Source organism: Harpia harpyja, chromosome 9 (assembly GCF_026419915.1).
Source record: "Harpia harpyja isolate bHarHar1 chromosome 9, bHarHar1 primary haplotype, whole genome shotgun sequence".
Taxonomy (NCBI): domain Eukaryota; kingdom Metazoa; phylum Chordata; class Aves; order Accipitriformes; family Accipitridae; genus Harpia; species Harpia harpyja.
In genome coordinates this window covers 5,382,681-5,403,590 of record NC_068948.1, presented here as the reverse complement: position 1 = coordinate 5,403,590, position 20,910 = coordinate 5,382,681, and the positions used below count along the sequence as shown (strand labels likewise).

Here is a 20,910-nt window from a genome sequence, read left to right as displayed (position 1 = left end):
AGGAATCACACTGGTTCAGTAGGGCTGGAGACAGAGTAAAATTACAGTGACATCTAGTGATCATAAATATTTCACAAAGGTGCTACCAGAGAAAAAATAAAACATTTATTGTTAGACAGCATTTTAAACACATAACGCACAAAATCAGCTCATTAACCGAGGCCAGGGAATGAGGTGGGTAACAAATGAGGGTAGATTATGTGAATTAAAGTGCTGTGGGGATGACACAGAGCAAAGTGGCGGCATTGGGGAAAGGGCCGTGGGTGGGTTTCTGCAGGGATCTTTGCTAGGTCTGTATTTCTCCCTGTTTCAGCAGAGTTTGCTGATGGTACTGAATTGCAGCACGTTTACATAAAAGAAGCTTGACGTTTTGGAGACTGGGAATAGAACTAATAAAATGATGTGCAGCTTCAAAAAGTACGTGCTAGTCCCCAGGGAGAGAAAAGCAAAATGAACCCTATTCCATGGTAGGAATATGTGGTGCTGCAGCAGCTCTGCCTGAGCGCCGGACCAACACTGAAGGAAAATCAAATAAAGAGAGAACACCAATTGGGCATCAAAGCTACAATTCAGGTTTGCATCTTGAATCAAAGCAGGATTTGGTTTTGCATTTGGCAGCAGTAGGAACTCAGTGGTTTTGTGATGTTTAGATCATGTGTTTCCTACTCCAGGTTACTGATTGACCGATGACATAATTTAAAAAAAAAACAACATTTTTCTTCTGGTTTTGAATATCAAATGGGCAGTCTGACCAGAGTCATGCCCACTTGGTCAGGCTTGGCTTAAATTTTGCTGTCCTGCTGAAGTACCCTGCTCCTGCTGTAGCTGAAGCCTTAGGTATGAGCAAATGGTGTGTTACTGAGCAAATGATTAAGAGAAACTTTCTCTGATGAGGATGGGGCAGGGCATTGCCTATTCATGTCTTCATCGTGCAAAGTGATGAAAACCGAATCAGCTGCGTTAGCTGGAGTAAAAACAGAGGGAGATAACCAATGCAGTTGGTGAATTGATTTTGCGGTTTTAAACCTGGTGTCTTTGTGGCCATATAAATGTGCAGTCAAATTTTCTTATGATGAAACATTCAGGAGCTGCTTCGATAAAAGTTGAGAAGGAAGCTCCCAGCCAATTTCCAAGCCCTTCCCTTGAGTCCCTAGCAGCCAGGCAGGTTTAGTCTCTCAATTATTAGCTGAAAGCAGAATATACATTCCCACTGACTGATTTCAGATGCCGCTGGAGAATATGCCTCAGATACTTGCATAAGGGAGAGAGATTCAAGCACATCAGGTGCTATGGCAGCCTCCGACTGTTGTGAGCAATAACAACAGAACGGAAGTTTATTAAAAATTGTAGCCCAAATTAACTACTGGGTTTCTATGAATTCGATCTTCTAGAAGGAAGAAATGTGTAGTGGGACTTCAGGTGCTGCATTTCAGTAAAGCTTTCGATAAATAGTATTTGGAAAATGATTAGCTACGCTGGCATAGGCAGGAATTAGAAAAATAATTGCAAAGTGGGTAAGGACCTGGCAAAAGACAGCTGAGAGAGGACCGGCAATTGCTTTTGGTGAGGTTGCTTAGCGCTTTCATGGGTGATAAAAGAGACAGGGTTTGCTCGCTGAAGGGTTTACAGACCTGCTCACCCCATCTTCCCTGCAGGGCTGGGGAGCACCTGGTGCCTCTCATGAAAGCTGGAAATCGGAGGAAAAAGGGCACTGCAGCCGCTTTGCTTGCCCGGCCGGCCGCTAAGTCTCGGAAATTTCCCAAAGGGTTTGCACGGCTCCGGTATTTTAGCAGAAAGCTATCCTGAGTTGAAGGCACTTTCCTCCATCGCCTGCCAGGGTTCAGGGTCCTGGTCTTCAGCTCCAGTGACAACACTGTGTTTGTCAACGTTATATTTGTCTGCATTCGCGCTGGCCTGCGGGGAATCGCGAGCTGCGCGAGGCTGGAGCTGCGATGAAACGCGAGGCGCAGCACCCGGCACGAGGCGGGCTCTGAGCATAACTGCCAAGAAAGCAATTAAAAGTAACATTAGTGTGAATCTACAAGTTTAGCGTTGGGTTTGGTCTCAGTGGGACTTCACGGTGTGCGGCTGAACCGTAGGCTTTTCTCCATGATAGGTCTATTTATTTTAAATAGGGGAGCAGTAGAGATGTGCCTCCAGCCACTTAAAAAGCAGGTGGTTACTTTTCAAGGACTATTTCACCAGAATTTCATACCACAGCTCCTATTAAATAAAGGTTTGGAAAGGCGGACGACAATCTTCCAGCACGACAGCATCTTCAGCATCTGCCTGAGAGGAAACACTGACCTGGATGTAGCATCAATTTGCAATGGTGTGATGAGGAAAAGAAACTACCATTGCCGTTGCATGGAAATTAATTGCCTTTTACCTTATGGGACGAAAATGCATAGGGTCGATGTCACTTTAATCAGGTTCATCATCCCACAGCAAAGACCATTCAGCAGTTCAAATGATCAAGGATCAAACTGGTCCTTGCTGGGAAAGAAATAAATAATATTGTGGGTATCAGCCATGGGGCAGCACAGCAGGTGTGGAGCTGGTTTTTAGGAAAGGGCTGCTGCTTGGCATAGCTTGATTCCTGGAAGACGATTAGATTCAGTAACTTGAAAAATTTTTTTACAAGATTCACTCAGTTCCCAGCCGAGCAAGGCAGAAGTGGATGTGATTTTTAGATCCCACCCGCTATGACAATTTACCTTGTTGATAGTGAATGTCTTTCCCCACTGCTCTCCCTGCACCGACCGTATCTAAAACCTGCTTGCCAGCTTTCAGTCCCTCCCAAACTCCCGGAGGGCTGCGTTCCTCCACCCGTCCCTCCTCGGGTACGGCAGCGCGCAGGGTATCAGCCGGCAAAACCACGGGCGATTTCTCCCAGCTCCGTTTGCTCCCCTCCTGTTGCAGGTGTGAATACTTTGTCTCTCTTCTTTTCCATACACCTATATGTGGTGCACATTACCTTGTGCTGTATATACCAGCCGTGGGTGCATGGGGAGGTGGAAGAAATATGTGAAAAGGGTCTTTAAATGTCCACGAGTCCCTGCAGTGCCACTTAGAAGTCACACCAGTGTCCCCCACGAGTGCGTAGCAGGGAGGAAAGCCAAGAGCTCCAGAGTCCAGGTTGCCACAGTAACCCTTGCTCTACTGCCTTTGGCTTTTACACCACGAAAAACCTTTCACTCTGTAAACACCCAGCTCCGTGGACATGCCTGACACTGATAATATTTGTGGCGGGGCTATTTACTGCCAAGAATCAATGAAGAGCACGCACAACCGTTGCGTTGCGTCTGAATTTTCCCACAACTTCCAGACTCTCCTTGACACGGCCAAAAAAACCCCAATAAAGGTAAGTCTGGGGGAGCATTCTGAATCCAGAACATGTCTCCTTTCTTTTCCCCAATCGCACTTCTGATTCAGCAATGGGGTGGAGGGAATACACTGTCATCGCAAACATATATTATTTCTGTGATGCGTGTTAGTGCATTGTAATGAATATGTGTTTCCCGAAGGCGCAGTTGTTTTTTTCCTTTGCTGTCACTGTAACACTGTTTCCTACTCTTCACTGAGATAAAAGGTTTCCCTCCCACCTACCTCCAGAAAAAAAATAATCTGAGTAATGGGAATGACAGAACTCGTGTAATTATTCCCGCTTTGCATGTTTCCAGGTTGATTGCCTGAATTAGGGCTGATCCAAATTCCCACTGAAGCCCATGAGAGCCTTTTCACTGAAACAACAGTTTGGTTTTGGAGGAGCTTTTTGGAGGAGCAGGCTCGAAGCCAGGTGAGTGCCAGTAGCATTGCTCCGTGGCTTCGGTGGAATAAGGACAATGTAACCCTGCTGAGGATGGGGCTTGGTAGTTTCACTGCTCATAAATGGTGACTGCTGCTGCATTTAGGCACAGGTACAAAGATTTTTTTTTCAGAGCTAATATATATGTGTATATATATAAATACATAAATTGTCCAGCAATATGGGGAGAACATATGAATTATAAAGCCAAGATATTTTCCATTTAGGAAAATTAAGGAATATTTCCCTTTGAGATGTTCTTGCTGTTGCTTCATATCCCAGTCGCAGAAATGTTGTGTTTCACCAGTTTCACGTCTCTGCTGTCCCAAATGTGAGCTCACCAAAGGAATTTCAGAGGGCTGAGTGAACTCTCATTTTCCTGCCCTGTATTCATACACATATATAATTCTCCTTTAGTCAGTGCACCTGTTGATTTGCTGGGAATATTTTCCTCTTAAAATATCTTGCAACAGTATTTTTTTGCATATCATAGACAAGTTTGAATACCCAGCCATTTATGTGCCTGGTAAAGATAAAGACTGTTGACTTGCGAATCGTCTTTGTGCAGGCAGGTCACACTTGAATGGGTGGAATTACATGTGCCCAGGTCACAAATTATTTTATGTATTTGTTTAGGAACTGTACAGAATTTTTGCAGATGGTCAGCTAATTAATTTTAACAGAATGTCTTATGTTGACTTTTGGACTTGAACAACATAAAATCTTTATTTTCAAATGAGGCCTTTCTCTCCCCACACAGGAAAATGCATTGCCCTACAATTACCAAGCAGCTAACGACAATGGTGAAAATGTGGTGAAATTAAGGAGACTTATAAATTGGTCTTTAGCAACTGAGTATTTCCCCATAGACCATCTGCTTTGTTTGTGGGCTCTACCATGGATGCCCACTTTGCCCAGCTGCACCTCTGTAACAGCATTTCAGCCCTAAATTTTTCCAAATTTCCAAATTTTCCCATTTGGAAAATGTCCAAAGTAGGCTTTTGACAGTGTGATGGACAGCTCTCATTAGAAAGCGTGAAATGAAACTGTCTCAGGGTCCAGCCAGCAATGACGATACCCCATTACATATTACACTGTCGTACTTCCCTTCGGCAATGACAGCGTAACGTGACGGCAATTATTAACTGGTTGATCATGGGAGCATTTATCCGCACAAAAAACGAGTAAAACAGAATATATCCAATTTCTAGATAGGACACTGAAATGAAGAGGGAAAGATTAACGTCCTGGGTCTCCAAAGGTGCTCTGGGTGCACATTACATACTGATTTGGGAAGCGCCGGAATATTTTTGCGGCAGTGTGTGCAATGGTCAGATGCAGAGCGAGGGAGGGAGGTTGTGCACTTCTTGCAAAGTTAAGCTGCAAAAGTAAAATCCCAGGCACAAGCAAATGCTGAGGGTCTGAGCTCCCTGCGAGGCTGCTGAGAGGCAATCCCTACCTCCCAGATGATTTTGGGAGGGAGCCAAAGCCCTGTGCCCCGCGGTGGGGTGGACCCGCTCTGCCAACCGTTGCAGGAAGCAGTGGCGTTGCATGATAATATGGTGGTTTGAACTTTCAGGAAGGAGGGAAAAAAAAAAAAACAAACCACCATTTGCTGATATTTGTGGCCGGGACGGATCACGCAGCCACCTCCAGCTCTCCAGGAGGGTGCCCTGACCAGGGACGGTCCCACAGCTGCTGGGGGGTGGCTGCAGCCAGAGGTACCCCGGGCTGGGGAGGGAGCTGCTGGCTCTGCCCCTGGGCCCTGGGGAGGAGAGTTGTTTCTGATCCTGTTCCTGCTGAGCCAAATTTCTTGTTTGAAACCACTTACATGTGACCCCGCTGGTGCTGTCTTCCCTCCGGTCCGATAAGAGTCATTTTGGGCAGCGCTTGTGGGAGCTGGGGAGGGAGAAAAATCAGACGCGGAAGAAAGGAGTGCAAATTGCAGCTGTGTCTTGCAGATGTGCATCGCTCCAAATACTCAGCACAGAAAGGGCTGGGGTATGCCGACCCTTTGCATGAGCTCCCTTCCCTGCCCAGGACGGGGGACCCCCTCCTTGCCTGCCCATACAAGTTGGCCTCCCAGTGCCGCCTTATCAGCACGTCTGAGTCCTGCAATGAGAAAAGTGTGTCCTAGTGTGGCAGAGTGAGTTTTGGTTTATTTTGCTTCGAGGATCAGTACCTGCACACCCCAGACCCCAGAGGGGACCGCTGCTAACTGCTCGGGATCAGCCTGTCCTGAACCAGACCCTTCAGAGGAGTCTGTGGCCATGGGGATTCTGGATGTACACCAGGTGGGCAACGGGAAAAGTATGTGAGCCCAGGTAGCACGGCATCTCTCTCATGAAGGAGCTAGTGGGGATGGGGCAAAGCTGGCCAAAGAGCTGTTACCCGAAATGTTTGGTAACCGGTTCGCTGGCTGCAGCAGCCCTGGGCAAGGTGGGCAGTCGGATACGGAAAGCTCCCAGACTGTTAACCAGGCTGCTGGCTTCTCCTCCAGCCGCTTCTCCAGCTCCGAGGACAAGCAGCGTTTGTGCATACACACCATCTCGCTCTCCTTGTCTTCTTCATCTTCCTCGCCAGTGCTCTCCACCACTCCTCATCTCCAGATGCCAGCAAAGCCACTGGTACCACGGCTCAGAGCCTCCCCAGCTGCTCGCCAGCCCTCGCAGACCCAGCTACCGGCACATTCAGAGAAACCGGCCCAACTCTCCGCTTTCCGATCTGCAGGACTTTCTCCTCAACATTTTCATAGTTTGACAACACTGCTGACATCTCCAGGAGAGGTGGCCCACAAGATGGAGGCAGTAACAGCACAGACAACTTCTCCTTCCTAACACGCACCTTGGAGCCTCGCGCTGGGGTGGCAGAAGGAGCTATAGGGTGTCCCCACGGCACTGTGACCACACGTCAACGAGGATCCCACCCTGACGTGTCCCACCGCAGCTGTCAGGATTCATGGGAAAATAACAGCCAGATGTATGAGCATGTTTTTCATCAAAGCAGTTATTTAAAATGGTTTCTTTTTTTTGCTTCAAACCCTCTATGAGATAAAGCCATTCATGTAGAAAAGCCGATTGTTCCCCTTGTAATGGAATTTAACTGAATTACGACCACTTACATGTAAGAGATTTACGCTGAAACCCTCAGGACTGGAAGGCCCTACAAACCAACGTGGTCTCCTAAGTCTGCATTAACACCCTTGGAGTTAGCTTGTGTGAAAAACCTCATATTGGTAGGGTAAAGATAAGCAGAGGAGATAATTTTTGACAGTCACCAGCCCTCAGAAAGATGCCTTAGATAGTGGAAACACTAAAATTGAGATTTGGTCTCTTCCTCACTGAGAAAAAGCCATGCAATGTCCAGCACAGCAACTCCCTTCTGTAGTCCCATGGGCAAAAGTTGCTGCCGTAGCTGCAGGCTCATCCTTTGGCCGGTGGGGTGGACACCACCAAAACCGCATGTGATGGATGCTGCGGATACAAATCCAGAAAGATATGTAGCCACAGGTATTTGAGACCTGTAATTACATAAGGAAAGCAATGAATATAAAGCATGAGGGAGTTCTGCCATTATGAATATGTTTATAGGCCGTGAATATTATTTACAAGTCTTGCATTAGGGCAGCCTACATCTATTAAATTCCCTTCGGAAGCGAAAGGCTAGAGCCAGCCACTCCGTTCAGGGTGTGCAGCATTTCCTTTTCCAGTGACTCAGAGCTCTGCAGGGTAGGAGAATCTGACCTTGTGTAAGAATTTATGATTTTATGTTAATTCCATTTAAAACACCTTGATTGTTTTATTACTTTAAAAGACTCTCTTCTCTCCTCCCCACCAAAACCAGATAGTTGAGTAGAATACCATATAGTTTGTATATTAAGCATCCAGAAAATAGAATAGAATAGAATAGAATAGAATAGAATAGAATATACCTTGCTTTGTTATACAGCCCACGACAGAGGTCATTATAGAGGGGAGCTGTTTAACGGTGAGCAGACACTTGACTATTACCCCAAACAGGGCACCCTATGCTTTTATTTCACCAGGCAAATATTGCAGCATATAATACTCTGTTAAAGCAGGGAGGGAGGGATATTTGATGCAGCCTCTCAGGAGAGTTAGGATGAGAGAAGGCTTTCAGTAATAAATTAAATGCTGCCGGCAGTTTAAATTTGTAAATAAATAAAAGTGAGTGCAATTACATTGAGGGTCTTCTGGAAAAAGCTCAACCAGCTTCAGCTCCTGCCAAGGTTGGGAAACTGCGTTACAATGTCCAGGTGGACAGCAATAACCTCTCCAAGGAGATTCCCATTTGCACCTTCACCTCGAGGTCATGCTTCCCGCAAGCCAGCCAGCCCAAGCTGGGCTTTGCCCTTTTTTATCTTTGGGGACGGATGCAGGCACGTCATGGCCGCATTACCCAGCAGCTGTGATTGCAGTTTATTGCCCCACCAAGCCTGAAATTAGCCTCAATGATCTGGCACAGAGCTGAAATGCAAACAGGCGCCGGCAAGGCTCCTGGGTCAAGATCAGCCTTTTTTTACCTTTAGCGCTCATTGAGTGAGCTTTGCCCTCTGATGGCCTTGGGCACGCCTCGGGAGAATGACACCTCATGGTTTTAATGGCTTGAGGAGGAAAATGTGCAGGATGGGAAGAAAAAGGAGAGTGATGCAGGAATGACGGCATAGGATAGTGAGTTGGGATGAGAGTTTGAAAGACAGGGGAAGAAAATGCTCAATATCAGAGCTACGTTATAGGGAGAGGAGTTGAGAAAAGCTGAGTATCAAAGGAGCAGGAGAAATGGGTTTTGCTCCTACTTGGTTAGAAAACACTTGTGTCTTAACGGGACCCCAAAGTTAGCTGGAACAGATGCCCAACCACTTCACATGTTAGCCCCAGGGAGCACGGCAAGTGTCCACTTCTGGCACCATCTCTGGTTCCAGTTGACTCTGGGCAAGGAGCAGGGCTGGGTCTGCTCACACATCGCACAGCCACGGGTCCTTGGGCTTCTTTTCAGTACAGTTCCCACCAGGACTGTGGGTCTGCCTGCTCAGCTTTTGGCTTCTCTTTGTCAAAAAGACAACACAGCTTCCCTGTGGGAAGAGAAGGGCTTATTCCACGTAGAGCAAGATCCACCCAGGAATATGAGCTTTCTCTTTGTACCAAATTGGGTCTGCCCAGAGGAGCCCGATGAGGACAGGTAATCCATTCCCTTCAGCGCCTCTTGGCTTGGGCATCGGTTCTCACTTGCGGGGTCAAACACTGGCCACTGATGGGATGATAAAGAGCCAAATTTTGATACGGGAGCGGACCTATGTAATGGGTTACCACAGACATCTCTCTCTGGTCTAATTTATTGTCTTTGCTAATTATTCCAATAAATCAGTGTTTGAATGAAACTTGCGGTTGACACTAAATGTGAAGGACTGGAACTACTCTTGGGGAACTAGCAGGAAAGAATCCAGCTGTATATATGAGAGAATTAATAAGGCTTAGCTTGGCAAAATGCAAGCAAAATTTGTATATACAAAAGCAGTATGAAACACACTGGAAGGATGGAGCTCCCTATGTGTTAGCACTCCATAGTTACCACTTTGCCAATAGCATCTTCACCACCACATCCTCAGGTGCTACTTGTGGGCAAAGACCAAAGAAGACACACTGCTGTCCCAGTGCTTTCTTACATTCTATGAAATTTACTGTAATAAAAAAGAAGCACGTAAATCATAGAGAGCAAATTAAGCAAAGGCAGCACTGAAGTTCTTGTGTGCGCTGATTGGGGCAAGGGGGTTGCAGGTGCAAATAACTGTGCCGAAATCTTGGTGCTTTTCAGAAGCAGTGCAAAAACCTTCTCAGATTGAATGCGTGCAAGACTTCTTCCACAGATTTCCAAACAAATACTTACCTAATGCCTAGGAAAAATAAATATATATATTACCCGAGTGCATTCAGCTAGCTACAGAAATAAAAAAATACCCTTTTTGTCAGAGCCCAAGCTAGCCCTTGCAAAAAGCATGAAACAAATGCAAATAAGAAGCAGCCTCTGCTCTAATAACGACCAGGTTTTGCATGCGTGTTGAATCAGTACTATTGGTTTTGCTTGCTCACTACAGCTCTCGTGCTCCACCCTTCTGGTTTATTTGTGTTTTTTTTTTCTTCCAGCTTTTGCAATCTGACAGACGCGGGTGAAAGCAAGTCAAGAGAAAAGACGTTCCCCTGAAAAGCAGCTGGAGAACAGCCCTCAAAGCCCTGTCTGCGCTAGGTGAAGGAGAGCCAGCCAGCCACACCACTGACTTTAGCCTAAACCCCCCCCCCCCCAAGACGCTGAGATACACTAGTGGTTGAACTGATTTTCCAGGTAAGCCTTTTTTTTAAACCCTGAATCTTGGTGGCAGAGCACACCCTAACCAGGAAGTTAAATCTCTTTGAAGACAAAACACGGCAAAAAAATGGTGTAATGACAGAGCGGGGAATGAATGCTCAGCTGCTCGGTGTAATAGATACACTGGTTTATTTACTCAGCAGTCTCGAGCAGATGGGGCATTCGTGCTGTGTGACTTATTTCAGATACCACACTTGAAAGAGCCTTATAAACTCCCGCAAGAGATGGACAGACAGACAGGAAAACCCCACACGAAGGTTTTCCCTTTAAGTAAAAGTTACTGTAAGTGTTTTGCCTGCTGTGATAAAGTGAAAGAAAGGGAGAAAGAGAGGGAAAAACAGCTGGTGACGCCGGTTTAAAGTTCACACAGCAAGAACTATGTTTCTGCCAAGTTTTCAAAAATGAATAGAGTTGTAGTTCTGGGGCTTTGAGGAAAAGTTTGGGAATGAGCCGAAAGCTGAACAAATAGAATCTCCCAAATAATCATCTGATGCTCCTAACCTGATGGTGGATCATTCAGGCCTGCTTGTCGGATGTTAGAGATGTGGCAGTGGCCATGATGCAATAGTTACAGATTTCTGTTATGTTTCTAACCTAGGAAATGTGGGTAGCCAAACTGGGTGTATTGGGCTTGCGTGGCAAGGTTTTGGGGGTGGGGGGGGGCTACAGGGGTGGCTTCTGCAAGAAACTGCTAGAAGCTTCCCCTATGTCTGACAGAGCCAATGCCAGCCGGCTCCAAGACGGACCCGCCGCTGGCCCAGGCTGAGCCCATCAGCGACGGTGGTAGCGCTTCTGGGAGAACAGATTTAAGAAGGGAAAAAAGTTGCTGGGGCACAGAAACTGCAGCCAGAGAGAGGAGAGAGAAGATGTAAGAGAAACAACTTTGCAGACCCCCAGGTCGGTGAAGAAGGAGGGGGAGGAGGTGCTCCAGGCGCCGGAGCAGATCTCCACCTGCAGCCCGTGGAGGACCCCACGCCAGAGCAGGTGGGTGCCCGAAGGAGGCTGTGACCCCGTGGGAAGCCCGCGCTGGAGCAGGTTTTCTGGCAGGACTTGTGACCCTGTGGGGGACCCACGCTGGAGCAGTGTGCTCCTGAAGGACTGCACCCCGTGGAAGGGACCCACACCACACAGTTGGATGCCCCCGAAGATGGCCGTGACTCCATGGGAAAGCCTGCGCTGGAGCAGTCTGTTCCTGAATGACTGCAGCTCGCAGAAATGACTCACGCTGGAGAAGCTGGTGGAGGACCGTCTCCCACGGGAGGGACCCCACGCTGGAGCAGGGGAAGAGCGAGGAGTCCTCTCCCTGAGGAGGAAGGAGCGGCAGAGACAACGTGTGATGAACTGATCGTAACACCCATTCCCCGTCCCCCTGCGCCGCTGGAGGGGGAGGAGGGAGAGAAAACCGAGAGTAAAGTTGAACCCAAGAAGAAGAGAGGGATGGAGGGAAGGTGTTTTAAGATTTGGTTTTATTTCTCATTACCCTACTCTGGTCTGATTGGTAATAAAGTAAGTTAATTTTCCCCAAGTCGAGTCTGTTTTGCCCGTGACGGTAATTGGTTGAGTGATCTCTCCTTGTCCTTATCTCGACCCACAAGCCTTTTGTTATATTTTCTCTCCCATGTCCAGTTGAGGAGGGAGAGTGATAGAGCGGCTGCGTGGTGCTTAGTTGCTAGCTGGGGTTAAACCACGACACTGGGTCACCCTCTGCTTCTGCCAGGATATTGTGCCAGATGGAAATTTTTCGTTTTCATTCCTTTGTTTATATACTGAAAGTATCTTTCCAAAGTTCCCATACAATTTGGGGTGTGCTGTTTTTCATCAAATTGAGAATTTAATCCTGTAGGAAAAGTTAGGACTTTTCTTATGATTTTACCTTAAGAATCGTATACAGGAACTTGAGAACATTTTGGGACCTCTGGGGTCAGTAATCTGAACAACATTGCTCTGTACTCAGAGATGTCTGAAATTTAGCAGTGCCTGCGCAGGAATAACAAAAGTACTTGGCTACATCAAAATCCCTTTCTTGTTTCCTTACCGTCAAGGGCTGGGAGGGCTCGAGCTGCTTTCCACCCCCGTGCTTGTGAAACACAGCCTCCGGCTGAGCCCTTCTGCCGTGGACGGGGGGTGATGCCTGGTCCCTTACTCACGGGCAGCCACCCGCTGCTGGGGAGACTGAGTTGAAGAAGCAAATGCATCCCCCAAAATGACGCCAGAAAATGTAAAATCCCCTGAAACTTGTAGTTTTGGCCCAAACCTTAGTTTTCTCCTGCTGCTGGCGTAGGGCTGTGATCAGCAGAGCTGGAAAGCTAAGCTGTGCTGCGGGGAGGCGGCTCACAGCAGCTGCAGCAAAAAAACTCCCACGGCCTTTTCTGCCCTAAAAAAAATCTTTCTGCGCTCCAGGTCGCATCTGCTACTGCCAGCACGGAGAGCAGGAGCAGGTGAGGCCAGCTCGTGCCAGGCTGCCTAAATAATGAAGGAAATACCACGGCAGGGCATATTTATTCAGATTTGGTTTCAGAGGAGGCTCTGGATTGCTCCGCAAGAGTGGGAGGTTTGTTTTCTGCTTCCGCTTTGCTGAGTCAAACCGCAAGTAAAGCGGTTCAGATCTGGAGAGTCTCAGTTCCTATAATTTCTAGCAGGGAAACAGCGCTGCTACTGTTTTTCTTCCTTCCTATGGAGATTTGTAGCTTTGCCGGGCAGGAACTCTCTACTGAAATGTGCTTAGCACGGCTGGAGCCTCTCATCACAGCTGTAAAGAAACAATTAAAAATAACATTTGTGCTCATCAGCAGTGTCCCATTGGCTTCCCTTGGTGCTAATACTCACGCTCAGCTGCCTTTGGTAGGGCCGTTGTTAGTCAAATCCTGCTCCTCTTCTGAGCAGGCTGCCCATGCTGATGAGCACCGTGTTATAAGGGATGGGGAAGATCCTTCCGTCACTTCTTACACAATCTATTATTTTTTTCCACCCTTCTCTCAGAGGCGGCATGGACATCAAGGAATATTTTGCCAGAACTTCTTACCGGGGCTCCTACAATAAGCTGGACCTGGCTACCTTGACGGATATATTGCAGCACCACATCCGAGCAGTCCCTTTTGAAAATCTCAGCATCCACTGCGGGGAATGCGTTGAGCTAGACCTGGAAGCGGCTTACGACAAGATAGTGAGGAAGAAACGCGGGGGCTGGTGCATGGAAAACAACCAACTTTTATCTTGGGCCCTGAAAACTGTTGGCTACGATGTCACCCTTCTGGGAGCAAAAGTTTATGTCCCGGAGTATGACGTGTATGCGCCTGAAATGGATCATCTGCTGCTGAAAGTGGTGCTTGGCGACAAATCCTACATCGTGGATGGCGCGTTTGGGATGGCCTACCAGATGTGGCAGCCAATGGAGCTGATTTCTGGGACAGACCAGCCGCAGGCTCCTGGGGTCTTTCGCTTCCTGGAGAAGAGCGGGGTCTGGTACCTCGAGAAGGTGAAAAGGAAGCAGTACACTCCTGACCAAAGCGTCTCCGCTTCCCATAACTTGGAAGCAGAAGGTTGCCGTCCAGTTTATCTCTTCACCCTTCAGCCACGAGACATCGAAGAGTTCCGAGCCTGCAACACCCGTCTGCAGACAAAGCAGGCCTCGCTGTTCGTGTCCAAGTCTATCTGCAGCCTGCAGACCACCGACGGCATCCGGGCTCTGGTGGGGTGGAAATTCACCGAGATGAAGTACAATTATAAGGATAATATGGATCTGGTGGAAATCAGAATCCTTGCAGATGAAGAAATAGAGAAAACACTGAAAGAGAAATTCAGTATAACACTAGACGACAAATTTGTACCCGTTAATAGAAGCAGGCCGCATCCATCTGAACTCTTTGCCTGAATTATATATAATTCAATACAGTGGCATTACATGCAATCCTTCCCCCTATTTCTGACAAGAACCTAAAGGTTAAGCTTTCTCGTTGTCTATACCAGTGTAAGGCAGAACATATTAGTATGAATCTGGAAAAAGAAATTGATTTTCACAACTGCTCCTGCATCTCTCTTTGGTTTGGGTACAAATAATTTCTTCCTAGCTCAATCAAATCACTACCCTTCTCTTTGTGCTTAGCTGGAAGCAGACTCTGCCCATTCCCTACTCCTTTCATCTCTTAAAAGCTTTTCTAAATACACCCAGAGTAGCAGGGTAGAGCGATGGAGCTGTATGTCTCTTTATTACTTTGTGCTGCCACCTGGGGAAAATCGTACCCACCTCTTAAATGAATACCATATTATTTTTAGAATTTAATAGCCAGAAAAACAAAGACATCCATCGCTGAGTTTGCTACAGTTAAGCCATAAGCCTGTCCTTTTTGCTCTTGCATTCACAACACCCTCCCGTGTGACAGTCAGACACTGTGGGAATACTTATGGATGGGGTATTTATGGCCTAAAACTGATGATGAGAAATATTAGTGGATAATTCTGTCTTGGTCCAGAGTTTACATGACTCCTGTTCTCTCAGTGCCATAATCAAAAAAGCGGGATTTCTTTGAACTGAAAGCATCTCCCATGCATTTTGTTTGCTACCACCCAGCAGCAGACTGCTGGGAGTACACGCTCCTCTCGTAAGACTCTACTCTGAGTGTTATTGCACATTCATTATTGTGGCTGAACTCAAACACATGCGCAGAATCATTTTTCTGAAACATTTCTGTTCTACTGAGGATGTGTTTGCAGTGTACTAATTATATTGATATAAGGAGAAACGATGAATCTTAATCAGATACCTAAAGGCTAAGATCCTTAGTATGAGAAATTACTCAAATGTGATCACTTTGCCCTCTGAGAAGATGCTTGATGTTCCTTTATGTACAAATCTTGGAAGCATTACAACTATGCACTCACAATTAAGTAAATTATATAAGTGAATAACAATTAAATAAAAAAATCAAGAATTGTGAAGTAAAACTATTCAGCTGTTTTTTCCCCCAATTACAACGTGTATCCCCAAAGTAAAACATTTCATTAATCACTGCAGTTGTCTCGATTATTTGTATGTGCTAGTATTTTGCAGCTAAGGCTTTTAAAAATACAGTAACTCACTGACCCCTTTTTATTTGTTATGTGATATGTGCAGCTTTCTATAACTAGCAGTTTATAGTTAATAAAAGCTATTCTCCACATTCACAACGTATTTCATAAAGACACTGAGTTCCCCAAATCCCCATCTTCCCAGAGTCAAATGCATCCATATGCGCTTGGCTGCATGTGTGCAACAGTCCCTTATAGCGCATGAGGCTCCCCCATCCTATAGGGAAATGAAATGTTAATCACTGACCCTGTAGTGGATTGCAGAAGGAAAAGGGGCTTCTTCCAGCGTGGACCAGCAGCTTGCAACACAGATTGTCAGAAGAAACTGTCCCAGGATCTGGCTTGTTTGCAAGCTGTATCCTTCTTTGGTCCCCGCGTTAGTGGAAGAGCTAAAGGAGCTAAACTTGGTGGCTTTATCCTTGCAGCAGCCTGGCAGCTGGGACAAAGCATCGGGATGGAGGTAAAAGCCCAGCCAGGTCTCGCAGAGGTGTGGGGCAGGACAAGGTCCATGCAGAGCCAAGAAGCTCCATCATTTGTGGGAACAGACATGGGAAACACCTAGAAAAATCTGCGCCCGTTCCTCTCCCCGAGCCTGGATGTTTCTCCTGCTTTGGGCTGTTTCATAGGCTCAGGGGAAGGAGGAGGGTGTTATGTCCATTGCCTCACATATTCAGCAAGTGAAGGGCAAACAATAATAGGAAAACCCCACTTTCCTTTCAGCTGACTCATCTCCTCAAGCCTGTGCCCGTCCGCCGCTCTGGCTGCTGCCCACTTTGTGGCACAGCTCAGCGCTTCTGGACCTCCCGCTCAGCCCACCCACGAAAGCAGATTTTATTGCTGAGCAATCGAATGAAGCTCTCTGTTGGAAGGGAAAAAAAAAAAAGAGGCTCTTCATCTCAGATTGCACTAGTTTGCTTTTTCCTTATCACTAACTTTGGAGGCAAATCCTTAAAGGCATAGCAGGCTCGGGGAGCGCAGCGCGCTCTGGGAGCAGCAACCTCGCTGCCAAAGGACAGGGCTTCTCTTTGAACCTAAGGGGATTTAAACAGCTAAATGACTTGGCAAATCTGACCTTGTTGCTTTGGGGGTCTGGTATCAGCCACAAAGAATAGCTCAGTGCGGTGTGATTCATTCAACAGTTGTCATCCCCCACCAATAAATCAGTGGCTTCTTGGCTTGGATGACTATCTATCAAAAGTCACTTCCTACAGGGATCCAGGCCACACGAGTGTCAACAATGTAAAATCTGTATCAAAATTTGCACTATTGCTTTGCTGCTTCAGCATGGGTGCAGCCATGAAGGTGCCCCAGAGACTGAAGCACCAGGGTGACCTGCGGGGTTGAGGATGGTGTTATAACCACTTACAAAAGTTGCTTGAGATACCCATACTGTATTTCTCCTTTGCATTCCCGGAGGGCTTCAGTTCTCAATCAGTAACGCAGGAGGTTAAAATCTACTCAATATGGTAAGAAATTTGAGGACTGGATCTTTTTCAGGCTCTCTGTACAGCACCTAACACAATGAATTGCATGACAGGGCTTTCTACGCATACGTCAGTACAAATAAACCAATAAAACGATGAGAATATAAAATATTATAAAAGAATAACTTCTCTCCCCTCTTTTCCTGTTCTGCTGGAGGATAATGCTGTCCCTGCCAGGCAGTAAAGGCAGCCTGGACCTTTAAGAGCAGCAGTTCCCAGTACAACGCTTCCTGGGAACTTCGGAGCAAACTAGGGCAGAAAGCCTGAGCTCGCTGGCTGAGAGGTAAGCAAGCACCCAAGTGTCTGACCTTTAACTTCATCCTGCAGCTGCGGGTCAGCCTGTTTGGAAAAGCCCACCCCTGTGGGTCCGCATACCATGTGCTTAGCACTGTAGGCATATTAGCAAAGTATAAATTACAGCAACCCTGGGGCCAACAGCACACGTTGCATTGCAAGGACGTTGTCCAAGTACAAAGATCAAGCAGTCGAGATTTAAACTAACCCTTTTATGCTGAGCCAGAGTGTATGAAAACCCCAGTTACTGACTCGCAGTGTAGCTTAAAATCAATAGGCACGTGCAAGAGGATCCAACCTTGGAAGCCTCTCATGAATTTTAGCAGAGAAGAACGGTTCCTAATATTCAGCCTAATTATGAAAGGACACAGTGATCCCCAGGGATGCTTGCAGACAGGCAGAACCAACATCTGAATTTCACGACTGTCCTCATTTCAGCTGGGATAGAGTTAATCTTCTTTCTAGTAGCTGGTACAGTGCTATGTCTTGGACTCAGTATGAGAAGAATGTTGACAACAGACTGATGTTTTCAGTTGTTGCCAAGTAGTGTTTATACTAAGTCAAGGATTTTTCAGCTTCTCATACCCAGCCAGCAAGAAGGCTAGAGGGGCACAAGAAGTTGGCACAGGACACAGCCAGGGCAGCTGACCCAAACTGGCCAAAGGGGTATTCCAGACCATGTGACGTCATGCCCAGTATATAAACTGGGGGAAGTTGGTCTGGGGGGATCGCTGCTCAGGAACTAACTGGGCGTTGGTTAGTGAGTGGTGAGCAATTGCATTGTGCATCACTTGTTTTATATATTCCAACTCTTTTATTATTTTTGTCATTTTATTATTGTTATTACTATCATTATTAACTTCTTCCTTTCTGCTCTACTAAACTGTTCTTACCTCAACCCATGAGTTTTACCTTTTCCCTTCCGATTCTATCCCCCATCCCACTGGGTGAGGGGGAAGTGAGTGAGCGGCTGTGTGATGCCTAGTTGCTGGCTGGGGTTAAACCACGACAACTACCCACCAAGCTGCACGAATGCTGAATGAAGCTCGGCTGCTGCAGGAGCAAAAGTAAACAAGGCTGAGATCCCGACTGAGGCTTGAGATACTTGGCAACTCAGTTTTAGAATGCAAACTGTCCCCTGGGGTGAGGGCTTGCTTGCTGCTGCAGCCCCGTCGCTAGCATGGTGGGAATGGTTGTGCCAAGAAGCAAAGCTGCCTCTGGGAAGGCGAGGGAGTAAACACTGGTTTACATGAACGCTCCCTAACGCCAATGATTTTGTACCGCAGCTTTATTATACTTAAACCTCTCTAAGTTTGAGATCAGAGCCTGTTTTGTCAGCCACCACGAGGCTGTCTTTACTATACAGACTTTAAATTGATGAGGGCAGAGAACGCGCAGCTGGGGAAACTGAGGCACGGGCTGCGAATTTCCAAAACCATGTTTTCCTGAAGCCTCATTGCCAGCATCCCATGGAAGCTCTCGATGGGGAGGTTGCTCATGGCTGGAAGAGGGGAGCTGGGTATATGCTGCAGTCTCACCGGGGCAATGGGGACACCCAGACCCAGGAGACAGGTTATAGGGAGGGCATCAGGTCTTCTGCTGCTGACCCAGAGCAGGGAATGATTGTTTTTTTCTTGAAAGCAAATTTCAAGCATATCAGATCCACCAGGCTAATTAATGGATTTGCTTGGGCCTCTCCTGGTCACAGAGGTTCAGCTTGACACCGTCACAGGGAAAAGGTGCTTCTATCTGGCTACACAAAATGGCTAAAAGTGGGAACAGAAAGAAAAATGAGGCAGAGGACCACAGGATGAGCTTGCCAGTGTACATGTGTGCTGTCTGTTGGGGAGGGAATGGCTTTCTACAACCAGCGTTTCCAAGGAGATCCTGCCAGAGATGAGTGCCCTTGTCCTAAAAAAGGGATGGAAAAAACCCATAAAATGCAGTATCAAAGACACATTACTGTTTTTTCATGTAGCCTCTTTGGGTCCTTTTGAAGTGAAAATGTTTATTTCTTATTCCCTTATTGGGATAGTCCTCTATTTTATTACATTTTCCTGTGTTTTTGCATCAGCCAGTTTAAATCCTGGTACCAGTGCAGATCAGGAGCAACACAACTAAGTCAAGTGAGTTGTGCTGCTGGCATCAAAATTGGGGTTAAAGTCTAGAGATTGGGTCATCTGATGATGAACACACAAAATATATCCAATAATTTGAGCTGAAATTAAGGCCTTTGGTTTGTAAAAGATGGTAAAAGAAACCAAAAGCCGCTGAATATGCTGTGAATGTATTCTTAGTAATTATCAATTTCTCTGACCCTTAGGTTAGAAAAATTAACAGTTCCTTCCTTTTAACAGCCAGGGTCAAAGCTCTGTCTGAACTCCACAGGGAAACTAAAGTGATTAAGAAAACAATAATCTACTTCACGTAGATGCTTGTCTAAAATGGTGGCACACTGAGATGTTAATCCCAGTTAACTAAAGCCATGAATGTAAAACTTTCCAGTTAAATTACCTGTGGGATAAATAAAGAATTGCTTACCTGTTACAGTAAAAGAAACAGTAAGAAATTGCTTTGAATTTTATGCTGGTATGGTGTAGCAGCTTTTCTGTAAACCTGTTTGTCAGTTTTATAAATTTTTGGTCATGTGGGACCCTCATCCAGGGCCAGAGACTCTATTGTGCCACGTGCCGTGTCTTCCCATAGGAAAGACATCCACCTGGCTTGAAAGCAACATCTGAGAGAGAGAAAGCATTACTGTTACCTGCTCCTATCCTCATCTCTTTTTTAAGAAATAGAGATGACACAGGCAGGTCTAGCCTGCATTCATCTCCTATCAAGGGCACAGTTTCTTTCAAATCCTCAATGAAATGGTCTAGGCTACATTTGCAGGCTGGTTAACCTGTGCTACAGAAATAGGAGTAAACCCCTTGAGAGCCGCACAACAGTAACTGGCTATTTTTCTGCTCACACAGGTAAAATGAACATTCAAGAGTATTTAGCAAGAATTTCTTACAATGAGTCCCATCAGGATGCAGACTTGCAAACCTTAACAGTCATCTTCCAGCATCACATCCAGGCAATTCCTTTTGAAAACCTCAGCATGCATTGTGGGGAGACCATAGAACTGGATTTACAATCTATTTACAATAAGATTGTGAGAAAGAAACGTGGTGGATGGTGCCTGGAAAGCAACTACCTTCTGTTTTGGGCCTTGCAAGAATTAGGGTATGACATCTGTATTCTTGGAGGAAACAGTTATGAACCTGCCACGAAGACATACACTTCTGAGATAAATCATATCCTACTGAAGGTGGTGATCAAGGGAAATTCCTACATAGTAGATGCGGCTTTTGGTGGTGCCTACCAGGCGTGGCAGCCGTTGATGTTGATTTCTGGGAAGGATCAAGCCCAGATCCCTGGCGTCTTCCGCTTCATGGAAGACAACGGCACCTGGTACTTTGAGAAAGTGAAAAGGAAGCATTATATTCCCGAGCAGCAAAGTGTCCCTTTCACTGATACTCCAGAACTGGGGAATATCAGAAAAATATATACATTCACTCTCACGCCGCGACATATAAATGACTTCCAGGAGCTAAACGCATACCTACAAGTGTCTCCAGATAACATACTTAGGAAGAAGTCGATCTGCAGTCTCCAAACCACTGAAGGGCTTTATGCCTTAGTTGGATGGACCTTCACTGAGATGAAGTATAACTACATGGAGGACGTGGACCTGGTGCAGATCACAACTCTTACAGATGAAGAGGTTGAGAAAACACTGAAAGACAAATTCAATATAGTGCTGGAGAACAAACTCGTACCAGTAAACGTTCGTGGCTTGCCACCTAATTTAGTGGATACAATCTAATTCTAACA

The 20,910-nt window shown here is 46.4% G+C and overlaps 2 protein-coding genes across 3 annotated transcripts; both read left to right on the top strand.

Annotated features, from left to right (window-relative positions):
- The first annotated feature begins 9,977 nt into the window (after window positions 1–9,977).
- Window positions 9,978–14,569, top strand: LOC128145664 (arylamine N-acetyltransferase, pineal gland isozyme NAT-3-like). Its single transcript, XM_052796139.1, has 2 exons — window positions 9,978–10,165; window positions 13,169–14,569. The coding sequence occupies exon 2, from the start codon at window positions 13,176–13,178 to the stop codon at window positions 14,058–14,060; it is 885 nt and encodes a 294-aa protein (XP_052652099.1). The 5' UTR covers window positions 9,978–10,165; window positions 13,169–13,175; the 3' UTR covers window positions 14,061–14,569.
- On the top strand, window positions 10,054–20,906 carry LOC128145665 (arylamine N-acetyltransferase, liver isozyme-like). Of its 2 annotated transcripts, none has more exons than XM_052796141.1 (2): window positions 10,054–10,165; window positions 20,007–20,906. In XM_052796141.1, exon 2 carries the CDS (start codon window positions 20,012–20,014, stop codon window positions 20,900–20,902), a length of 891 nt encoding a protein of 296 aa, XP_052652101.1. In that variant the 5' UTR covers window positions 10,054–10,165; window positions 20,007–20,011; the 3' UTR covers window positions 20,903–20,906. The 2 variants fall into 2 exon arrangements, with proteins under 2 accessions (XP_052652101.1, XP_052652100.1); XM_052796140.1 differs by lacking the exon at window positions 10,054–10,165 and adding an exon at window positions 16,951–17,020.
- The last annotated feature ends 4 nt before the right edge of the window (window positions 20,907–20,910 follow it).

Excerpts from the sequence above, each read along its gene's own strand:
- LOC128145665 (XM_052796141.1), top strand. The coding sequence starts at position 20,012 with ATGAACATTCAAGAGTATTTAGCAAGAATTTCTTACAATGAGTCCCAT.
- LOC128145664 (XM_052796139.1), top strand. The coding sequence starts at position 13,176 with ATGGACATCAAGGAATATTTTGCCAGAACTTCTTACCGGGGCTCCTAC.